The 23,640-nt window shown below is 41.2% G+C and overlaps 1 protein-coding gene across 1 annotated transcript in view; it reads right to left on the bottom strand.

Annotated features, from left to right (window-relative positions):
- Positions 1-19,988, bottom strand: part of CCDC125 (coiled-coil domain containing 125) — a 33,559-nt gene extending 13,571 nt beyond the window's left edge. The window contains exons 1-6 of the mRNA XM_019631158.1: positions 19,192-19,988; positions 12,818-13,167; positions 9,541-9,599; positions 8,229-8,315; positions 2,814-2,891; positions 2,025-2,110 (exon numbers count right to left, since the gene is read on the bottom strand). Coding sequence (XP_019486703.1) covers positions 2,025-2,110; positions 2,814-2,891; positions 8,229-8,315; positions 9,541-9,599; positions 12,818-13,127 — 620 coding nt within the window. The 5' untranslated portion in view covers positions 13,128-13,167; positions 19,192-19,988. The remainder of the gene's footprint in view (positions 1-2,024; positions 2,111-2,813; positions 2,892-8,228; positions 8,316-9,540; positions 9,600-12,817; positions 13,168-19,191) is intronic.
- Positions 19,989-23,640: the final 3,652 nt, after the last annotated feature.

Genomic DNA, 23,640 nt, shown 5'->3' on the forward strand with positions numbered 1-23,640 from the left:
AGAGAGAGAGAGAGAGAGATCAGATAGAGGTGCATGTGTGTGTCAGTGTGTGGGGTGTATGTGTGTGTTTTCCAGCCATCCCCTGAGAAGACCTAGCAATAACACCCCAGTTACAATGAGCGCCTAGCACTCAGATCTTGATTTCCAAACACCACTCCCCACTAAAAGGGTACAGGGCTCCTTGAAGCAATGCCTAATATTGTGGGTGAACTGGCCTATAATATCTGTATGAGAAAGCAAGAAAGTGCTCAAGGAATAATACAAAGGTGTCAAAAAGCCGCAGAAGCCAGTTTCAAGAAGTTCCCATTGACTGAAGTCTGGAAACTTTTAATCATCAAAAGAATTTATTACAGTAATGACTTTTAACCCACTGAATAACGCAAGCATCCAGGAGTCCATAATTTGTATAATAAAAAAACAAACAGGAGAAAGAAAATCTCTTACAGTAAGATGCCAATAAATAAATGTAGAAGGAATAACGGAATTCAAAAATTGCCATCTGGCAGCCATCACAGTAATAACTGCTTCAGGCAGAAAAATCAGGGGATGTAAAACTAGTGGGTGAAAGTCTGATGAGGAACAGTAGACTTACATAATTTCAAAGTATCTCCCCACAAGATGCTTACTAATTACAAAGAGAAAAGTTGTGAGTACAGTGGAGAATGGAGGCAGATACCATACCTACAGCAAGTGATCAAGATTCACATCTTAGGGGCAACCAGTTAGCTTAGGTGGTTAGAGCGCAGGCTCCTAACACCAAGGTTGTCGGTTCGATTCCCACATGGGCCAGTGAGCTGCGCCCTCCACAACTAGATTGAAAGCAACTACTTGACTTGGAGCTGATGGGTCCTGGAAAAACGCCCTCTACAACTAGATTGAAACAACTACCTGACTTGGAGTTGAAGGGTCCTGGAAAAACTCACTGTTCTCCAATAAAATTTCTTTAAAAAAAAAGATTCACATCCTAGAAACGGGACAAATCAACATTGCTTGCCTCCTAATGCGATGCACTGAGAATATAACATTGCTTCAGTGGTAACCCTGCCCAAAATGCATAACCCGGATTTAATCCAGAAACACCAGATATTCCCAATGTGGGGAAGTCTATAAAATAAGTGGCCTGTCCTCTTCAAAAAACGTAAAAGTTATAAAAGACAAACACTGAAGAATTGTTTCAGATTAAAGGGGACTAAAGTTTAGACATGATGACCAAATGCAACATATGATTCTGTATTGGATCCTGAAACAAGGGAAATTTTTTTTCTCTCTTTTGCAATAAGGGCATATTCAGATAATTGGAAAATCTAAATAAGGTCTACAGATTAAAAAATACTATTGGTTTTATAATTGTGCTATGGTTTGAAAAGAGAATGTCCCTTAAAAAATATAAACTGAAGTATTTATAGTAATGGGGCCTTATATACGCAATTTACTCTTATGGTTCATAAAAAAATTATATTTATATCTACATATTTAACTACAAAAAGAAAGAAAAAGAATGATAAAGCAAATGTGGTAAAGAGTTAACACTTGGAGAATCTTGGTGAAAGATACAGAAGAATTCCTTGTACTGTTCTTACAAGTTTTCTATAAATCTTCAATGACCTCAAATTAAAAGTTAAGAAATAATAAAAGATTAGGTTTTAAAGCCATCTATAACCCCAGGTATCAAAATCAATTTCTCAATGATTGACTTTATAAAAAGTGTATGTTGTAATTTAAAGTTATTAAATTCACACTAACAAGAGAGCTGCTCAAAAAATTTTGTTTGAAAAAATAGTGCCAATGCTAAAATAACTTGGAAAACATGGTTCTTACACTGTATTTGAAAATGCAGTTTATACTATATTTTTTAAAAAGAAAATTAACACTAACAGAAAAATATGGAGCTGGCAAGTGGATAAGCAATAAGAATTTTATAATACTTACAATTAGCTCAAAGAAGAAGAAAGCCTAAGCTACATTTAAATTACACACACTTTAAAGATTTCCAGATAAAAACTATGAAATAATAATATACAAACCTGTCATATTTTTGGGTCCAAGATTCCTCTATATTTTTAAATCTATTATGATCAAATTCTATTTCCCACTGCAAGGCATTTATTTCCTATAGAAAGAAAATAGCACTTTCATGGAAAATTCTACAAATAAATCACTTAAGGACATTATGAATAGCTGAAATACATCACTTAATCATTTCACAGAAATAGGTTAAAGAGAAAAAAAACTATTGCTCAAAAAATGTCTATGATATTTGTAAACATATACAACATGCCTTTGTAGCATTCAAAAGAGTTTTGCCAAAGCTTACTTACGTTAGGAGAAATTTCACATTCTTTAGCTTAAAAATTTGCTGGTCTGATCCTAGACTTGTCGTCATCCCCGCCCTCAACCCATGCAGGCTCCACAAGTAAACTACACTCCTAGAGGTCTGACCCAGGGCAGTCTCATCAAGGGAGGGTGCAACAGGCACAGGAACATGACCGCCGAAGGTAATTCCTAACTACCTTTTTGGTAAAGATGGTCAGGAAGAGGCAGGCTTTGTAAGCAGAGAAAGAAAAGAAGAAAAAGAGGAAGTGTCATCTTGGCAGGCCTACCACTACCTTAAAATGGGGAAATAAAAGAAACCTTAATTCTTTCCCCATTTGACAATCTCTGTGTAAGTTCCAAAAGGGAATGAACCTTGTGAAGTCAAAGCACACCTAGCAGAGGGGATGCACAAATGACATACCCATCTTATGGTGACTTTTAAGGAAATTCTATTTGAAAGCTTATTGGATTGAGTGAGTCCACGCTAAAAAGGCAGATACCTTCTCCAAGGATCTCTTTTGTTCCACAGTTTTTTGAAGCACTGCCTGGGTATGACTTGTGGCTTTGTCAAATATTGCCTAAGAAAAATAAAAAATCCTATCAGTATAAATTCAATTTCTAATCACTCCTACATGCATGATGAAGTTCACATTTTTATTTTAAGACAACAGAAATTAATTGAGATGAGAATTTCCACAGAAACCCTCTTTTTGTGGCGTGTTTGATAGTTCAAAAGTCAGAAGATCTTGGTTTGGCTGTTTCCCAATGAATGTGAGAATGAATGAAAGAATTTGCCACACAAAGACTTGTACACAAATGTTCATACAAGTATTATTTATGACAGCCAAAAAGTGGAAACCCAACTACCCATCAACTAACTGGTGAATGGATAAACAAAACGTGCTATATCTATACAATGGAACATTATTTGGCAATAAAAAGAAAGTTCTGACAAATTCTATACCATGCTTGTACCTCAAAAACATGCAGTAAAAGGATCCAAATGCAAAAAATCCAGACACATAATGTACAATTCTATTTACATGCAATAGAAAAGGCAAATCTATAAGACAGAAAGTATATCAGTGGTTGTCTGGGGTTGGGGATATGAATAAAGAGTAATTGCTAATGTGTAAAAGGTTTCTTTTTGGGGTATTGAAAATGTGCTAAGGGGCCGGCCGAGTGGCGCAATGGTTAAGAACTGGCTTGGGACGCCAGAGGGCCCCGGTTCGGATCCCACATATGAGGGCCAGTGACACTGCCCTCTNTGTAAGTCTGTACATGTGCATCAGAATTTTCTGGGTTCTGTGCAGCCAAAACAAAATACAAAAAAAAATTAGGTAAATAACACTATCAAAAAATTAAAACATATGATATATTCTCTTGGTGAGGCTGTGGGGAAACAGGCACTCCCACACGTGTTGCCGGTAGGAATGCAAAGTGGTACACGCCTTATAAAGAGGAATTGGCAATATCTAATAAATCTGCATATGCATTTACCTTCTGACCCAGCAATGCTACTTCTAAGAATTTACCCTGAAAATATATCTCCAATAACACAAAACTATACATGTCAAGGTTATTTATTGCAGCATTGTTTATAATCGCAAACTACTGGAAACAATCTAAGTGCTGATATATATAGGAGAATGGCTGAGTATGGCACATCCACACAATGGAGTGATTTCTAGGATATATTATTAAATGGGAAAAATCAAATGCAAAAGAGTATCTATAATAAACTATCTTTTGTGTAAGAAAGAAGGGGAAATAAGAAAATATACATATATCTGCCTATTCATGCAAACAGAAATGCAGGAAGGATAAAGCAGAGAATAATACATATGTTATCTGCAGGCAGTGAGGGGAAGGAAGAACGGCGAGAGGTTGGTACAGAGGCGAGGGCGTGGGGGGAGAATGACACTTCTCATAATACACCTTTCTGAATAGTTTGACTTTGGAAGCATATCAGTGTTTTACAAAGTCAAAAATAAATAAGTAAATCAACAAGGACAGTGAAAAATAACCCTAAAATAGAATACAAATAGAAATAATTATCTTAGATGAATAGCGTAACCATACTAAAGAGTAAAAAGAAGAAACCAGGGCCAGCCGAGCAGCTAAGTTAGTTAACAGTTGGCTTAAGAGCGCCAACTCTGAGCAACAGGGCCGCCGGTTCAATTCTCACATGGGCCAGTGACGCTGTGCCTGAGCTGAGCTGTCACTGAGCTGCTAACAGGTAGAAGGAAGGCTCAGCTGGTGTAACAACAAGATTGCCTGTTTGATTGTGAGCTACGCCCACCCGCAACTAAGACTGAACTCGGCACTTTATGCTGAGCTGCCGCCCGGATGGCTCAGTGGACAGGGCATGTGCTCTTAACAACAAGGCTGCTGTTTTGACTCCTGCATGGGATGGTGGCTATGCCCACCTGCAACTTGTTTTCCTTAGCTTGAGCTTAGAGACCATACGCTGCCAACGGGCAGCCAGATGGCGACTGGCGCCCTCCACAACGAAGACTGAAGAACAACAACTTGGCTGGTCCCCTTCCCTGATTCCCCAACACTGTTCTCCTCCCCCAATTCCCCAATTGAAAAAAAAAATAAACCAACTAAGTAATTTTTGAACACAGGTATTTTGATTATAAATGCTCAGGCTAAAAACAAAACTGTAAACAAATATTAAACTGGTTGGTAGGTTTTATTTTACAATGTTATGTATAGCAATTCTACAGCTACTTTCTGCATATTCTGTGATGGAAAAATAAGTAAATATATTGGGTAATAGGAGCCAGGTTTCTCACTATAGGAGTTACAAATGTAGAAAGGGGCAAAGCTAAAATGAGCCCTGTGGTGGTGGCCTGAAATTGGAAATATGGGTATGAACTCAGGGTTTTTAATAGATTGATAGATGATAGATACGAGAGAGAGAGAGAGAGAGAGAGAGAGAGNAAACATAAAATTAAGAAGTTATATAATAAGTTGTATTCTTTGTTATAAAATTGTAAAATATCTGTGCTACAAAATATCGTTAATTAAAATATTTGTAAATAAAGATATTTCCCTAAATTTAAAAAATGTTTTAGTTATGAGGGCTAACTCTGGCCTCCCCTAATCTTGTTACACCAACATCAGATACTTATTTCTTACAAGCAATGCACATACAACAGGCATGGCCCACAAAATCTGGTCCTATCCAGAAAATCTGATAGAATAGTGGATATCAAGTGAGATAATACATATGTAACACTAGATAAAATGTTATTTCTAATGTGGAAGTATCTTAACTTTTCATTTCCTCTTAGAAAATTTGTAGGATTTTCAAAAATAGAACTTAAAAAGGCAAATTATTCTCAATTAAAAACCAAACAACAAAACTGTGGATAGTGAGATGACCACATGATGAGAGCTCATGTATTATATCAAAAGTACCAACTATCCAAACTATCAGATTTTTCTATTAAGAGTTTTCACAAGAGGCTCTCAAACCATTTAGAACAAAAGGGGTCCTGCTATCTACTGGTGAGCAGAAAACAGTCACTTTTCCCTCTTGTTGCAGGACGGAGTGGTAGGGAGGAAGGGGAGGGGTTGTGGTGATGAGCAGCTTCTGTCCTGAGAACTAACCTAATACAGGAGAAATCTCCATCTGCTCAAATCACTGGTACTGAGAAGCACCATCTGTGTGCAGTTCTCACTCAGGGCCATTGCCACAACTCACTACACTGTGTAAAGTGCTTGGGCCCATGACCTGACTTAGGGCTTATTTTGTCCATTCAAGCCACCACTTCAAAATAGTTTCTGCTCAGAAGGGAGAACCAACATCATCTCAAAATTTTATAAAAAGTTGGTACCACCTTAATATTCTTAAAACACTTTAATATTCTTCATTAACTTTTGTCATCAGGTGGTTCATTATATAAGGGTGTGTTTGTGTGTGTGTGTGTGTGTGTGTGTGTGTGTGTGTACACATATACACCTGACCCTTGAACAACATGGGTTTGAATTGCATGGGACCACTTACATGCAGATTTTTTTTCAATGAATATATAGTTGGCCCCACTGTTCCCCAGATTTTGCATCTGTGGACTCAACAAAACTCGGATCAAAATACTGTTTTCAATCCACAGTTGGGAATCCACGGATGTGGAGGGCTGACTATGTGCATTGTTCTATGCCATTTTATGTGGGGCATTTGAGCATCTGTGTATTTTGTTTTCCATGGTGGGTTCTGGAACCAATCCCTCATAGATACAGAGGGATGACTTATATTTTGGAGAAGTCAAAAGTTATATGCAGATTTTCGACTGCATAGGGGTCAGTACCCCTAACCCTCGTGTTCTTCAATGGTCAGCTATATATGTAAAAAATTCCAGGTTCTTCGGCCGGCCGAGTGGCGCGTTGATTAAGAGCTGGCTTGGGATGCCAGAGGGCCCCAGATTGAATCCCACATATGAGGGCCAGTGACACTGCCCTCTACAGCTAAGATGCTGAACAGCAGTTCAACCTGGAGCTGGGCTGCCGTGAGTCACTGGTGACGGCNTAAAAAAGAGATTCTCCTGTTATTTTATGGTTTTGTTGATCCCAGTAGCTCGTCTGTATATATGTATCATCAAATCATCCCTTTTTCCCATAGTTACTAAATTTTTAAATAAATCAAAACTATATGTAAAATTTCAATTATATTCTCCATTGTATTAAATGTACTTAATCAACTTTGATTATAACCAAAAACAACTGAAATTACACCTGATTATTGCCATGATAATTCATACTTACCATCCTCTTTAAGGTGCTTCCAATTTTTCCACTTTGTTTCTTTTTTACACAGTTTATCCATTTGTGTCAATCTTAGTGCATGGTCATTTTTCCTCATTAATTGTTGCTCAAATGCAATTCTGAATGCATCTGCCATTATGTAAGCTTCTTCTTTACTTTTCTGCAAAAGTTCCAACTGGTTTTGAAAGAAAGTTTGAGAGGTGTCAGAGCAAACTGGAATAATTCTTGTGTGAATGCTGAGTCCTATTAGCAAACGCAATCTCCCTGCCTGGCGCGGGTGTACTTGTCTGTCTTTGGTCTATTTCATCCGCTTAAACTAATTAGTACTTGCCAGTTCTCTTTTACAGTAGCTGCCCACTCTGAACTAGATTACCAGAAATTTCCCTTGTGGTGCCTGTCAATTCCCTGTCAATCCAACTCTTGGACCTCATTATCCTAGAGGGGCCCTTTGTGTGTTCTGCCCAACAAGGAAGAAGGGACGATGCTAAGTTAAGGGCTGCATCTAGTACTGCCGTGGGCCATTCCAAACAACACCACTGAAAATAATACTGAATGTCATCTTTCAGAGACCTCCCATAGTTGATCCTGACTGTGATCTTATGCTTTACTTAATGAACTGTTAATGTCTAGCTGTTAGCTTGTTTATGTACTCTGAAGACTTTAAATTCCACACCTTCAGTAAAGGTAAAATATTAAAATTATGGTCCATGTACTATATTTGTTATTAAAGCCTAATTATAATGGCAGCTATCNCAATGATGGTGCCAACTTGGGCCAGTGAAGCAACGTCCTCCACAACAAGACTGAAGAACAAAACAACAGCAACTTGTCTGTTCCTCTTCCCCCAATTCCCCAGCACTGTTCCCATCCCCCAATTCCCCAATAAAAAAAAAATCTTTAAAAAAAATGTGCTAAAATTAGATTGTGGTGATAGTTGCACAATTCTTAAGTTGTAGTAAAAATTAATTGTATGCTTAAAACATGTGAAATTCATAGCACGTAAATTATCTCAATAAAACTTAAAGTAAGTAAACCTCAAAAAAACCCACCAATTATATTAAATACTGCTACTTTTGTTTTAAAAGTTAAAACCATACACCATTTTCACTTTGGAATGTGAAAGTTTAAAAAGAACTTCTTACCATGCTTTGAAGAATTTTCAGTGCTTCCTCTTTACCTTCAAGTTGTCTTTGAGATGCCTCAAGTTCAGTTTTTAAAATTTCGACCTCCTGAGGAGAAAAATAAAATTCATCTTCCTATCTGCGAGATACACAACCCAAAATGATCAATTGGGAGAGTCTACATTTAAGCTCAGCATGTGCTTTGACTCAGAGCACTCTGAGCTTATAAATGAGGTTGGAAATTCCTCCAGGCTTTATCAGTGGACCAGACAGGCCAAAATTGAGAGCCTTACTATCAGGTGCCATTTATAATTCAAAGCGCAAATCTTGTTTTTACCCATCTAGGCCACACAGATAAGAATTTTTTTTTAAAAATCTTTAGGCCACATAACTATGGTAATTCACACAACTACAGTAGCTATTATGAATTATGTCCCCCACAAAGAAATGTTCACGTTTTAACTCCTGGTACTGTGACTGTGACCTTATTTGGAAATAGGGTCTTTGCAGATGTAATCGAGTTAAAACGAGGTCAGACTGGATTAGGTAAACCCAATCCAATCACTGGTGTCCTTATAAGACAAGAAAAATTTAGACACAGACACACAGGGGAGAAGGCCATATGACGACAGAGACAGAACCAGAGTGATACAGCTACAAGCCAAGGATTGTCGGGGGCAACCGTCAGAGGCCAGGAAGAGGCAAAGGATTCTCTGATAGAGCTCTTAGAGGGAGTATGGCCCACTGACCCCTTGGTGTCAGACTTCTAAGTCTCCAAAGCTGAAAGAATAAATCTCTGTTACTTTAAATCCCTATTTTGTGGTACGTTGTTACAGTAGCCCTAGGAAACTACTACAGCAGCTTTCACAAAAAGAGTCACAAACAGACACTAAGATGGGCTTCTGGTTCCCACAGGACAGGCACCCCTCAGAAATGTCTACTCCCAGGCTGGACGGCCTCCTCAGACCACTTGGGATAATTTCTGGTCTTCTCACCTCAAAGAGGTTAAATTAAGCCAGGTTATTTTAAGCCACACATACAGGGAAGACAGAAGGAAGGAAGTAATAACTATTTTTTCCAGGAGGAGATTAGAGAAGTAGTAGAAGAGGAGAAAGGAGAACTGGGATGTGTTTACATAAAGAGGCTTTTTGAGAGATGAGGAGGCTAAGAAACTGAGGAGGCCAACTGAAAGACATGAGCTTTACACCAAGGCTCTTTGAAAATATCTAGAAAGCCAACATTTGCTGTCCATACAATTTTAGTATTATTTAAATAAACATGTATCTGGGGACTTTATTCACATGAGAATTTTTATATTAGCCAGAGTACTCACCTCTAATGTTTCATCAAGACGTTGCTTTAATTCTACATTTGACAATTCTGAATTAGAATCTAATAGAAAAAAAAGGAAAACATTTTAACTATTTAATTACAGGACATTTATTTACAAAATATCAAACACAGGTTTCCTCTAAATTACAAAGAGGAAAGAATTATAATAAACCAAATAATGACAAAAATAGCTTAAGGGGTCGGCCGAGTGGCTCAGTTGGTTAAGACTTGGCTTGGGAGTACAAGTTCTGAGCAGCAGGGCCACTGGTTCAATTCCCACATGGGCCAGTGATGCTGTGCCCTATGTAGCCAAGATTGTGAACAACAGCTCGACCTGGAGCTGGGCTACCGTGAGTGGCCAATGATGGCGTAGGCTGCAGCCCCTGCTGCAGTGGGCTGCCGTGAGCTACCGTGAGCGTCCAGCAGCCAGCGTGAGTGACTGGCAGCCAGCGTGAGCTGCCGTGAGCCGCCATGAGCGGCCGTCCAATGGCTGGCAACCGATCTGCCTCAGCCAGGAAGAGCACAACGATAATACCAACATGGGCCAGTGAAGCAACGTCCTCCACAACTGGACTGAAGAACAAAAGGACAGCAACTTGTCTGTTCCCCTTCCCTGATTCCCCAACGCTGTTCCCCTCCCTCAAGTCCCCAATAAAATCTTTAAAAAAAAAAAGATTTCATAGGGGCTGGCCAAGTGGCTCAGTTGTTAAGAGCTCGCTCAAGAGTGCGAGCTCTGGTGGCTCAATTGGTTAAGAGCTTGCTCAAGAGTGCGAGCTCTGAGCAACAGGGTTGCCGGTTCGATTCCCGGCCCGAGCTGAGCTGCCGCTGAGCTGCCAACAGGTGGCAGGATGGCTGAGCTCAAAAAACAAAATTTTCATAAATGAAAAGACACATACTTTTGAATAAAAATACTTTTAAAAGGGCTCTAAAATAAAGCTGTTGTTAACGAATTAGTTAGTTACTACATACAAATACATGTCAATGTCCAAACCTGTAGAGAGTTTTTATGAGTTTATTTAAGCCAAACTGACAACTGCTGGGAAGCAAAGTCTCAATAGGTTGAGAAAACCTCCAGAGAATGGCAGTTTTGGAGTTTATTTTACACATTAGAAAGGAAGGCGGGGAAATGTCTAGGACTGGATAAAAAGGCACAATAGAAAAACACATACTTCTTTTACATTGGTGGGTACAGGATAGTTAACAGCATTCGCAGCACCTAGAGATGGTATGTGGGAGAGCAAGATAACAATGAGGGGTTGTGGTCTCCAGCTGGGTGTGGTGGTTGTGCTCTCAGGGGTCTGGCAAAGGAGATGACTCTGACATTTCAAGGGTATGTTATCTTAGATGCAAAAAAGATAACAGACAGTCTTCTCACTTAGGGTAAAGACTGACCTTTGTCAAGTTACAGGTTTAGACAAGGCTACCTGCCATGACTTGCTTTCAGTTGGGAATTTTTAAACTCAAACCATCCTGTGTGGTTACTTTCAGTCTCTGGGATTGTAAGGCCTGCCATACGGGCCGCCCCTGAACTTTTCAGGTTTAGTATGTGACCCCTTTTTTGTCCACACACAATATAAAAAACATGAATGTTGGTGAGTGAAATAAGTAAATTTTTGTGTTTGGCTTGTTTGACCAATATAGTGAGATGAATAGCTAAGAAATAACCTGTATTTAATTTTTTCCAAAGAGAATGACTAGACGACTCCTGAACTCCAATTACTTTCTCCTTAATGTGATCAATTGACACATTAAACTGGCTTTCCAGGAGCTTCATTTTCATTTGGTCTCACTGGCAACAGAAAAACATTAAAGTGGTAAGTTACAAGCAAGAGGGAAAGAAGTAAAAGAAAACACGTTTAGAAAGTATATTTTGAGGGATATTAAAAATTTCTCAAAACACTTTTTTTTTTGCTATTCTGAACTTTCATCAACATGACAGTATCGAAGGCAAAACCTAATCATGTTTTTACTCTAATGATACAGGGTTCCAAGGAGGTACAAAAGTGACATTAGGTTGACAGTGAGTTCTGTTTTATTAATACTCGTGGTAGGCAGAAGAATGGCCTCCAACGATGTCCACATTTTACTTCCCATAACCTGCGAATACATGGCAAAAGGCATTTTGCAGATGTGGTTAAATTAAGTACCTGGAGATGGGAGGTTATCCTGGATTACCCAGTGGGCCCAATGTACTTACAAGGGTCCTTATAAATGAAAGAGGGAGGCAGGAGACTCAGTGTCAGAGTGATGCAGCATGAGCAAGACTCAACCAGCCATTGCTGGCTTTGAACATGGAGGATGGGGATCACAGGCCAAGGAATGCAGGTGGGCCCTAGAAGCTGGAAAAGGCAAGGGAACGATTCTCTCCTCGAGCCTACAGAATGAATGCAGCCCTGCACACACCTTGCTTGATTTTAGCCCAGTGAAACCCGTTTTGGACCTTTTGGACCTTACAGTTCTTTGACAGAAGTATAAGATAATAAATTTGTGTTGTTTTAAGCCATTCAATTTCTGGTACTTAGGAAATTACTTATTAGCAATAGGAAACTAACACAATATTCTTACTTAGGATCAGGTCAACTTTGACAAAAAAGACAAAAGTCCTTAACCCAACAAACAGGAGCTCATAGTATTACTATCACTATCACATCTTGTTTCTATCCCAGTGGTTTCCTCATGTTTTTACAAAGGCATCTTAGCATCATGTTCAGTTTTCAATATCTTGCTTGCAAAACAGTATCCATTCTCTGTGCATGATAAGGAATTGGAAGAAAAAATATATAAATAATCCCATCCTAATTCCAAGAAGGATTTTGCAGGATGGGGACAGATTCCCCAGCTACAACAGTGTTTGTATATCTGAAACATGTTTCTTAAATTATTTTTGTGCTGTTCTAATCTGTGTTTGTTCCACTTTGGTGGGGGAAGTTTTACAATGTGGATTGCAAAAGCTTCAGCCACACAAGCTCTGTGCCACACAGGGCAGGCATGGTGGACTCATCCACAGGCTCCCAAGCACTGGAGTTGCATCATTCTATCACAACATGACTCAATTTTATTCCTTCCTTAATGTACAGCATAATTTATTTTTAGTTATGATTAATTTTGTCTTGATAGAAACATCAATTAATTTTTAACTATCACCAATCCCAAGAGGGGAATAAAGATAAATTTCTAAAATCCACTCTGGCGACCCATTTAACTGTGTTGAAAGGGTGGAAGCACTGGTCAAATTCACAGGGGAAGAGGAGGAGGGAGAGGACCCTAGGCTTTCTTACCGGTGCTACTTTGTCGTCTGGGATGGGAAATTCTGGGCCCTTCAGGGTATGTATCTTGCAAGCTCTCACGCCTGGAATGCTGAAAAACAGCACCACTTCTTTCTTCCCCCTTTATTGGAAATGGGGGAGGGCTAAAGTTCCGTTCATCTGATCTTTTTCTAGACGGAAATAAATGTGAAATTTGCACTTCATAAATACCACCGGGCCTTCTTCCGAGGCCATACCCTAAATCGCCTTCTGCCATGTCATCGTCCTCGGTTTCCCAGGTCTGCACCTCTGCCTCACTCAGTGGCCTCACCACGCTGCTCATCAGCCAGGTGTCGTCTTTACCATACGGAAAAACAGGTTATCTGTAGTTAAGAAAAACAGTAGTTAAAGCACCATCAGGATAAGAAAGTTGGGTTTTTCAGGGAAGAAAAGTTCCTTTCTGTATTATGCAGGCACAACTATCCCAGCAAAGCATGAGCACACAAATGCAATCCAAATTCAAGGTCTTTAACATTTCAGGACTTTTTAATAGGTAAGAAAAATTCCAACTTCTTATTTCAAAGATTGCAGAGGATTGTAAGGAGGCAGGAAAGGCTTTTACTGAATGTAGTAACCTACTAATCAGGACAAGGCAAAGCCTTTGCCAAGGAAACAGAATACTCTTGATGTACAAGCTTATAAAGGAAAGGGTCTGGTTTTCACAAGCCAAAGAGCTATATAAAATTCAGAAGTCTCTAAAAACGAGGCTTCCAATGACTAAGACTATCCTGCCTCTGTCCCTTCACAGCCCCGTTACCCACTTTAGGTGCTCAGGGCTCTTCCAGGCTCGCCTACAGCCCCAGGTGGTCCATTTCTGTGCAATTAGCAGGGGTGTTCTATTTGGGACAGTGACAGGTGGGAGGGAAAGGTGCCCCACCTGTCTTTCTCAAATCATGCCGTGCACCTATATTCAAAACCCTCCACCATTTCACAAGCAATCAGGGCAAAAACCAGAGCCTTTTGAACTGCTAAGGGCTGTCTGCTCATCTCTGCCCCTCCCTCTCATCCCAGGCCGACTGCCTGGGCCTCCCCAGTGTTTTGACAGTGCCAGGCGTTCCTGGCCCAGAGCTCTGTGCTCCGGCTACCTGGGGGAATGCTCTTCCCGACAGCTGCACAGCTGCTTCCTCACCACCTGTGGGTCTTTTCTTCAGTGTCATTTTCTCAGTGGGGCCTTTCCTGGCACCCCATCTAAAATCCCTGTCCCTCTTATCTGCTTTATCTTTCTCCTTAGCACTTATGGCCTTTTAACATACTCCTCCATATTTTACTCATTTTCACTAAAAGGGAGAAGGTAGTACAAATGTAGGAGCCCAATAAAGCTCAAGGTGGCTCCATCCTGCCTAGGATCCTCTCAACAGGCAGGACATGCTGAAAATTTTACCCTGCCAGAATCCAAACCCACTCTAAATGGCCCTAAGAGGAATGTAAGCTCCACAAGAGCAGAAGTTTTTGTCTGTTTGGATCACCACCGCATTCCCAATGCCTAAATCAATATCTGAGACAAAATCAGTCGTCAATAAATATTTGTTTCATAAAAGAATAAAGCAAGGAAGGAATATACAAACTGAAACACTTGCTTGTAGGGCAGAAAAACAAGGCTAACTGCCTGCTGTTCTTACTAGAAGAAAACATCTCCCGGTAAAATACCCTACAGAGAAATCACCCAGCCCTCCCCATGTGGAGATCATTGTAGGCACCTACCTGATGACAGTGGCCTACCTGGTGGCTGGAGAGCACCTGAAATGCTCAGCTTTGTACTTGTAGTACAGAGTACAGTTAAGAGAGACTTTCACCACCGCCAAATATTTCAAAACAGCTGCTTTGCTGTAATTTAGAAATATTTCATTCTTTTCACAACTCATTAAAAAAGAAAAACACATCTGACATCTTTTTCTAAATATCCTGCTGTTCTAAGTAGTTGCTTACCAGGACTTTAAAAATTAATAATTAAGCCTCATTTTTTGCTGAGATCTCTCTCTTATTCTTCCACTATTAAAACACACATAGACGCCAAATAAATCTGATCATGTATGAAAGGTTTCCTGTTGCTTTTAGGGTCAATATATTTTCAATGTTTAAAAACAAAGGCCCTTAAAATATTTAAAGTAATACGTCATAAAAGAAGATACATAGATGGAAAGACACTCATCATCATTCGTCATCAGGGAACTGTCGATTTAAACTACAATGAGATCCCACCACATACTACTGCGAATTCCAAGTGTTGCTGAGGATGTGGACATCCATATGCACTGTTGGTGGGAGTATAAAATGGTACAAACACTGTGAAAAGTTTGACAGTTTATTTTAAACAGCGACCCGGCAATTGCACTCTTGGTATTTACCCAAGGGAAATGAAATCGGATGTTCATACAGAAATGTGTGCATGAATGTCCATAGGATTATTCAAATTACCCCAAAACTAGAAACAACACAGATGTCCATTAACAGGAAAACAGACAAATGCTAGTATGTCCATAGAATATATTCAGCAATAAATAATGAATTTCTGATATACTGTATGAAATCCTAGCAAAATGGATGTACATGGCAGACAAAAGATCAATAGTTGCCTGGGGTGGGAAGGTAAACTTCAAAAGGCACAAGGAAAGTTTTTGGGGTGATGGAAAAATCTTATATCTTGACTAAAATGATGGTTTGCCAAAACAAATCCAACTGTATACTTATATGGTGCATTTTATCATATGTAAATTATAACTCAATAATATGATGTTAAAAATTGTTTGAAACACAGAAAAAAAATAAGGGACCTTTAACTGGATTAGGGGACAAGATGAGAAGTGTGTTGTGAGTTGTGCCCTCCTAGATAAGAAAATTATTAAACTGGATGCCTTAAATCAGCAACATTTTTTTTTAGTGACAGTAGCATCTATAAGTAAGTTTGTCTATTTTTATTTGTCAGGGTAGATAGTAAATTATTTATTATATAAGAGGCTGTGTTTTACTTCTAGTGCAGCAGATTCCTGTTAATAAATGCAACTCACATCTCTGTTAGGAGGGTGTGGTCACGGTTAGGAAGCCAGCAGTGAAGAAAATGGAATTGGTCAACACAAAGGAAAAAAGCATTGAGAGGAAAGCATAAGCAATCACAGGATTGCCTAAGAATATTTTTTAATGCACTGTGTATATTCAGCCATCATGGGGATGTCTTTCTGCTATTCAGAGTTGAACATAATAATAAGCTTTCACGTAGACCAATGCTTTACTTTTTTTTTAAATGTAACTTCGGGAACTGTTGGCTGTGTACCCTCCCACTTTTTTCCACTGGACTAGTTTTAAAAGCATTCATTGTTGGGCCAGCCGAGTGGCATGTTGGTTAGGAGTTGGCTTGGGGTGCCAGCTCTGAGCAGCAGGGCCCCAGTTCGGATCCCACATGAGGGCCAGTGACACTGCGCCCTCTACAGCTAAGATGGTGAACAACAGCTCGACCTGGAGCTGGGCTGCTGTGAGTCGCCAGCAACCACGTAGACTGCAGTGGGGCTGGCCAGCAGCGGGCGTGAGCTTTTGTGAGCTGCCATGAGCCGCCGTGAATGGCCGTCCAATGGCCAGCAAGCAACTGCCTCACCCGGGAAAAGCACAATGATAATACCAACATGGGCCAGTGAAGCAACGTCCTCCACAACTAGACTGAAGAACAAAAGGATAGCAACTTGTCTGTTCCCCTTTCCCGATTCCCCAATAAAATCTTAAAAAAAAAAAAAAAAGCATTCAATGTTGACAACCAGGGAGGCAGCAGGATGTGAGACGGAGAAGGCCTGGCCTCAGGAGATCTGGCTTCATATTTCACTCCATCACTTGCTGCTCTGTGATCCTGGACAAATCATTTAACTTCTTGGAGTCTGTTTTCAAATCTCCAAAATGGGTTTAAGCATAACTACTCTATAGAGTTATATAAAGCCTAAATTTGGGCATCATTGATATATTTGAAATCAATGTTTACTGAATTAGAATTTGAATGTTAATTTCTTTGTCAAATGAGGGGATTGGATAAGATTTCTTAGTTCTTTAGAGCTCTAAAATCCTCATTCTATATCTGCATTTACTAAAGTGTGCCCATGGAACCCTAGTCCTATGAACTATGAGGTGTTACTAGGACTAAGGGCACTTCTGGTCTTATTAAGGGATATATCTTCCTACGCCATCTCAGGCATATATGACTTGCCCCAAATTATACAGGTAGTGGCAGAGCAAGGACAAGGAACCATATTGCTGGCTCCTTGTTCAGTGCTCTGGCCACTTGGGAAAGGCCATAGGATGAACATACTGCAGACCGTGAGCAGACTATCTTCCTACTTCTGTACTAAAACAGCTTTTTAGAAAGTGGCCAGTGACTTCCTAATTGCTAAATCCAAGACCTAGTCTCGTTCCTCAGCCACCTCCACCTCTGCCGAAGCTGTGACTCCTGACTCACCATGCCCAGGCCCCTGATCCACCTTGACTCCCCAACCCCACAGGAATACCGGACTCTCCTATCTGCCTGTTCAGGCTCCTTTTCCGCTTCCTGTCCCTTGTGTATTTGTTTGGCTTCCAGTCTTAAATACACAACTCCAGCTGGATATCCTGCCAGCAATTCAAACACAGCTTGTTCAAAAACAAATTAACTACCCTCCCCACTTCCCACCTCAGCCAGACCTCCTCCTGTGCCCTCTATTTCTGCAAACGCATCAACCATGCTCTTAAAACACCAGGCCCAAAGCTGTAGAATTGCTTTTTCTTTTTTCCTCCTTCTCTCTGGTGCCTTCAGTTAGTTGTCAAGCCCTCTAGATTCACAAAATCTCCCCAAACCATGTCCTTCTTTGCACATTAACTTCACAGCTCTGGCTGAATTTCTCGTTACTTCTCCTGGGCTAAACCAAGTTCCCTAACTGGTTTACTCCAAGCTACGCTACACACTGTTGCCAAGTCAATCATTTCCAAGCACAGATCCAATGATACCCATCTCTTGCCCTAAAACATTCCATAGCTCCCATGGCATATATAATAAAGTGGCACCCTATTTGCTACAACAAGAACCCTGATTTCACTTCCTGTTTCAGCTGTTAGTACTCCCTGGGCATGCTTTCTGCTTCCACGTCAGAGGGACTGCACCTGCTCCCAGGCCTCCGCAGCCTGCTCACCTGCAAGCCTCAGCTGATGCCTTTTTTTTTTTTTTTTTAGCTGAGCCATCCGGCTACTTGTCGGCAGCTCAGCGGCTGCTCAGTTCGGGCTGGACTCGAACCGCTGTTGCTCAGAGCGCAAACTCTTGAGCGAGCTTTTAACCAACTGAGCCACTCAGCCGGCCCTGCTAATGCCATTCTTAGTGCTAGGAATGCTTTTTCCTCTCAGGCCCCCCTCAGTTCATGACAGCCACTCCCTCCAGTAGCCTTCTGGACTCCCCTGGGCTAGATGTGATTTCTCCTACCTCGAAGCCCTCCTTGTCCTATATCGTACTTTTTAATTGTCCTCACTTCCTACCTAATGCCTTTATTGCACACTCCCCTAGTGCAGGGAGTGCATATGTCTCATTTGCTTGGGCATAACAGGTGTTCCAAAGACATCTGACGGACGGATTTCAAAAAGAAAACAGTTTCCTGACAGAAAAACTTGGACTAGAAGGATCCACACCCACTAACTAGCCGGACAACTCTTGCCTTAGCAAATAAGTTGGTCAAACAGACACCTAATTCTTGTCAGGCCTGGAAAAGAGGAAAGAACTGGCAGGACTCCTGCCTAATGAAAAACAGCCTGCTGCATAGGACCGTAGGATTTTGTTTTTTTAACTTTTTCTGTTAAAATAATTTTAGATTTACAGTAAGTTGTAAAGATAATACAGAGAGCGCCTGTATTTTGTCCAGATTCCTCTAATGTTAATATTAGGGTACATTTATCAAAATTAATAAGCTAACATTAACTAAACCACAGACTTGATTAGACTGTCCCAAGTTATTCTACTGATGTTCTTTTTCTGTTCCAGGATCCAATCCAGGATGCTACATCCCATTAGTGCGCTGTAACGTTAAGGCTCAAAATTAACAGAAACGTAAATAAATAAAGGAGGAGGGGAGAGAGTCAGACACAGGGTCTTTCAAATCTATTCCTTATATCTTTTCATGTCAGACGAGGCCATTCAACTAGCATCAGGGTAAAAAGAGACAATTTGCCAGCCTGTCCACTACCTGCGGAGTTTCCACGGATGTGCGCCGCCCGCCCCGGGGTCCACCCCACTCGCGGTTCCCACCTTCCAGGTCTGACGACGGCACCCTCCACGACGCAGGGTTTGGGAACTTAGACTCGGCTAGTAGGACCCCGCCGCCCTCGCGCCCCCGCGCCCCCTTTAGGGCGCTCACCTGGCGCCGAGCCTCCACGTCGCGCGCAGCCCGATCCTCCAGCCACGTGACTGCCCGGCGCAGCCCGGAGCGGAAAGGCGGGCGAGGGCCCAGGGTTCCCCGCGCCGCCGGGGCGGACGCATCTGCGGAACCTGCCCCAGCTCGTTCGGTGAGCGTGCCGGCATATAACAGTGTCCAGCTGCAAAGCCCGTATTTTCTCTTCTACGGGCAGCCGAATTCTAAGTAATAGCGCAGCCGAATTCTAAGTAATAGCGTGAGAGTTGGAAAACTAGAACAAGAGAGCGCATGCGTCAATAAAGATAAATTTAAAGGTAAAAATTAGTTGGTTCAAACACGGTGAGTCCCATAAGAGAAGGATGGAGCCGAGGTGAAGTTGAACGGCGGACCTCGAAATGATGGCTTTCAGTACTTAGAAATGAGGAGAGCATCGTAGGCCAAAGGAACTGCTGGGGACACGGCGTGACAGTGGGACGGAGCGAGAGGGAATGGCCTTAGAAAGCTGATACTGGGACGGGCCCCGCCTCCTAACCTCACCAACACTTTGGGTCCTTAGATATATTACCTTGGTGAAATGATTTGGGTGTTATTTTCTAATACCCAACATCCGTGAAATAACTGAAGGGACTTCGTAGTGGGCAGAAAACTTGACTAGATTTTAAAAATTACTCTGGTTTGGAAATAAACTAATAAACCCGTTACTCGCAGTAACAAACTTCTTTTAGTCTTCCTCTTCTCCAGATCCAGCCCACATTTCCCTTAACCAGGTACTTTTCATAAGCCTACATACCTAGATATATGGAAAACCAGACAGAACTGTGGCTCTAAAATTTCTCTTGATTATAGAACAAGATCAGTGCTATGTGCTTATTGTAACAGATGCTCAGGGATTTTAAATGATCATAAAAGATTAATATATTTATAACTGTAAAGTCAGTTTGTGTACTATCTCCTTTAGTATGGTAAACATATTCAATAGCTTTGCAAGCCAAAAATAATTTTTTTTCACTTAAAACTTTATTATAGCAAATTTTGAAATGAGGTACTATTAAGTCTTTTAACTTTTTCAAAAGTTATTTTTCAGCATTGTTTGGCTATTCTAGTTCCTATATGTTTCCATATGAGATCAGCCTATCAATTTTTATGTTATGTTGGGATTTTTACTGGTATTGAATTTATACATCAATTTTGGGAAAACTGACATGTTAATAATATTGAGTCTTAGAATTCATGAACATGGTATATCCATCTAACTGGATGTTTCTTTTTTTTTTTTTTAGATATTTTTTCCTTGGGGAATTGGGGGATGGGAACAGACAAGTTGTTGTCCTTTTGTTCTTCAGTCTAGTTGTGGAGTCTAGTTGTGCTTCACTGGCCCAAGTTGGCACCATCATTGCGCTCTTCCCAGGCGAGGCAGATTAGTCGCCGGCTTCTGGATGTCCGCTCACTGTGGCTGCTAGCCGCTCACGCTGGCTGCTGGCTACACACAGTAGCCCATGGCAACCCACTGCAGCAGGTGCTGCAGTCTACACCATTGCCGGCCACTCACGGCAACCCAGCTCCACGTTGAGCTGTTGTTCAGCATCTTAGCTGTAGAGGGCAGTGTTATTGGCCCTCATATGTGGGATCCGAACCAGGGCCCTCTGGCGCCCCAAGCCAGATCTTAACCAATGCACCACTTGGCCGGCCCTAACTGGATCTTTCATTGCAATATTCCGGATGCAGATCTTGCACATATTCTGAGAAATATACCTCAGTACATCATGCTTTTTGGTACTTTTGTAAATGGTATTGTTTTCATTTTAATTTCCAACTGTGTGTCACTATTATATGGAAATGCAACTGAATTTGGTGTGTTGGTCTTGTATCCTATGACCTTGCTAAAAGTCACTTAGTTCAAGTAGCTTTTGTGTGGATTCTTCTTGGAATTTCTATATACGGAATCATGTTTACCGAGAATAGTTTATTTCTTTCAGCTCTGCATGTCTTTATTTTCTTGCTTAATGCACTGGCTAGGAACTCCAGGACAACCTATATGCTTTTTATTTGCTAGTCTTCTTTTACAAATCATTTTTTTTTTAAGATTTTATTGGGGAATTGGGGAAGGGGAACAGACAAGTTGCTGTCCTTTTGTTCTTCAGTCTAGTTGTGGAGGACGTTGCTTCACCAACCCATGTTGGTATTGTGCTCACTGTGCTCTTCCCGGCTGAGGCAGATGGTCACTGGCCACTGGACGGCCGCTCATGACGTCTCACGGTAGCTCACGCCAGCTGCTGGCTGCTCACGTTGGCTGCCAGCCACTCACGGTAGCTCACGACAGCCCAATGCAGCCCCACTGCAGCCTACGCCATCTCCAGTGACTCATGGCAGCCCAGCTCCAGGTCAAGCTGTTCTTCACCATTTTAGCTGTAAAGGGCAGTGTCACTGGCCCATGTGGGATCCGAACCAGAGCCCTGCTGCGCAAAGCTCATGCTCCCAAGCCAACTCTTAACCAACGAGCCACTTGGCCGGCCTTGGCAGCACAATTTAATTGGTAAGTCTGCAAGATGGAATCCTGACTTTGATATTTTCTATTGGGTCTTCGGAAAAGGCATGACGTATTTTGTCTATGTTTTTCAAAGGTCATTTATTGATAAAGAACAAAGATCAAAGATATATTGCCCATTTTGTTTGATAACATTTTGCCATCTTTCAGTGAGCTTCATAATTCCTCATTCATAGAAGGACCTGTCTTTATTTGCAAAAAACTGAACAAGGTACTGATTTAAAGCCTCATCTGAATTGAACATTATACCATGCAAAAAGTTTGGAAGAAAGCAAAATAAGTGGAAGTCTGATGGCACAAGGTCAGGCGAGTATGGTGGGTATGGCAACACATCCCATCCAAGCTCCAATAATTTTTGACGGGTGATCAGACTTGTGTGTAGTCTTGCGTTGTCACAATGGAACACAACCCTTTACAATTAACGAACTCTGGATATTTCTGGATGATGGATTCGTTCAAACTGTCCAATTGCCAACAGTACACATTCAAATTGATTGTTTGGTTCCTTGGTAGGAGCTCGAAATACACGACACCTTTAAAATCCCACAACACTGAGAGCATAACCTTCCTCTGATGAATGTCTGCTTTTGATGTTGTTTGAGGTGAATCATCACGTCAGGACAAAGACCATTTGCACACCACATTGTATAAACAATCCACTTCTCATCACCAGTTATCAGTCTCTTCAAAAGAGGATCATTTTCGGGGCCGGCCGAGTGATGCATTGGTTAAGAGCTGGCTTGGGATGCCAGCTCTGAGCAGCAGGGCCCCGGTTCAGATCCCACATGGGGGCCAGTGACACTGCCCTCTACAGCTAAGATGGTGAACAACAGCTTGACCTGGAGCTGGGCTGCCGCGAGTCACCAGCAATGGCGTAGGCTGCAGCCCCTGCTGCAGTGGGCTGCCATAAACTACGATGAGTGGCTGGCAGCCAGCATGAGCGGCCAGCAACTGCCATGAGCGGCTATCCAGAAGCCGGCGACTGATCTGCCTCACCCGGGAAGAGCGCAATGATCACAATACCAACATGGGCCAGTGAAGCAACGTCCACAACTAGACTGAAGAACAAAAGGACAGCAACTTGTCTGTTCCCCTTCCCTAATTTCCCAACGCTGTTCCCCTACCCCAATTACCCAATAAAAAAAAAGGATCGTTTTCCTCATGTTTAATGAGCATATTGCAGATGTTTATATGCGCCGTCAAATGAACTTCTTTGAGTTCATGCGGAACCCAAATATCGAGCTTGCTTATGTATCCCAGCTTCTTCAGGTGGTTGTGAACGCTTGAATGATGGTATTCAATGTTTCTGCAATCTCTCGTGTTGTGTAACGTGGGTTTGACTCCATCAATGCCTTTATTTTGTTGTCATCGACCTCGGTGGGCCTCTCTGACCAAGGAGCGTCGTTGAGATAAAAATTACCAGCACAGAATTTCGTGAACCATCCTTGGCACTGACGTTCTTGTAGAGCATTGTCACCATAAACTTTATGCAATTTTTCACAAGCTTGACTTGCGTTCTTCCCTTTATGGAAGTAAAACAGTAAAATATGGCAAACATGCACAGTTTGGTCTTCCATCTTCAACTTGTAAAATCTCCAAATCTCATCCAAATGGCTCAATTCTTTTTAGAATGAAGCTAGAACTGTCAACTGTCAAATAACATAGCAGTAACATCTGTTGCAAACATGTGTCATGACTTTTCCGAAGACCCAATAGCTAGGATCTTGGGTAAGTCACTTAACTCTTTTGTGCCTTGGTTCTATCACCTGTAATGGATATAATACCTACCTCAGACGGTAGTCATGTGGTTAAGAGAGTTTACTTTTGAAATGTATTTAAGATTGCCTAGCACATAGTAATAATGTTATTCTTTTTTACATCACTGTAATAGTAAAAAGCTGGAAACC

Source organism: Hipposideros armiger, unplaced genomic scaffold (assembly GCF_001890085.2).
Source record: "Hipposideros armiger isolate ML-2016 unplaced genomic scaffold, ASM189008v1 scaffold_984, whole genome shotgun sequence".
In the NCBI taxonomy this organism is placed as follows: Eukaryota; Metazoa; Chordata; class Mammalia; order Chiroptera; family Hipposideridae; genus Hipposideros; species Hipposideros armiger.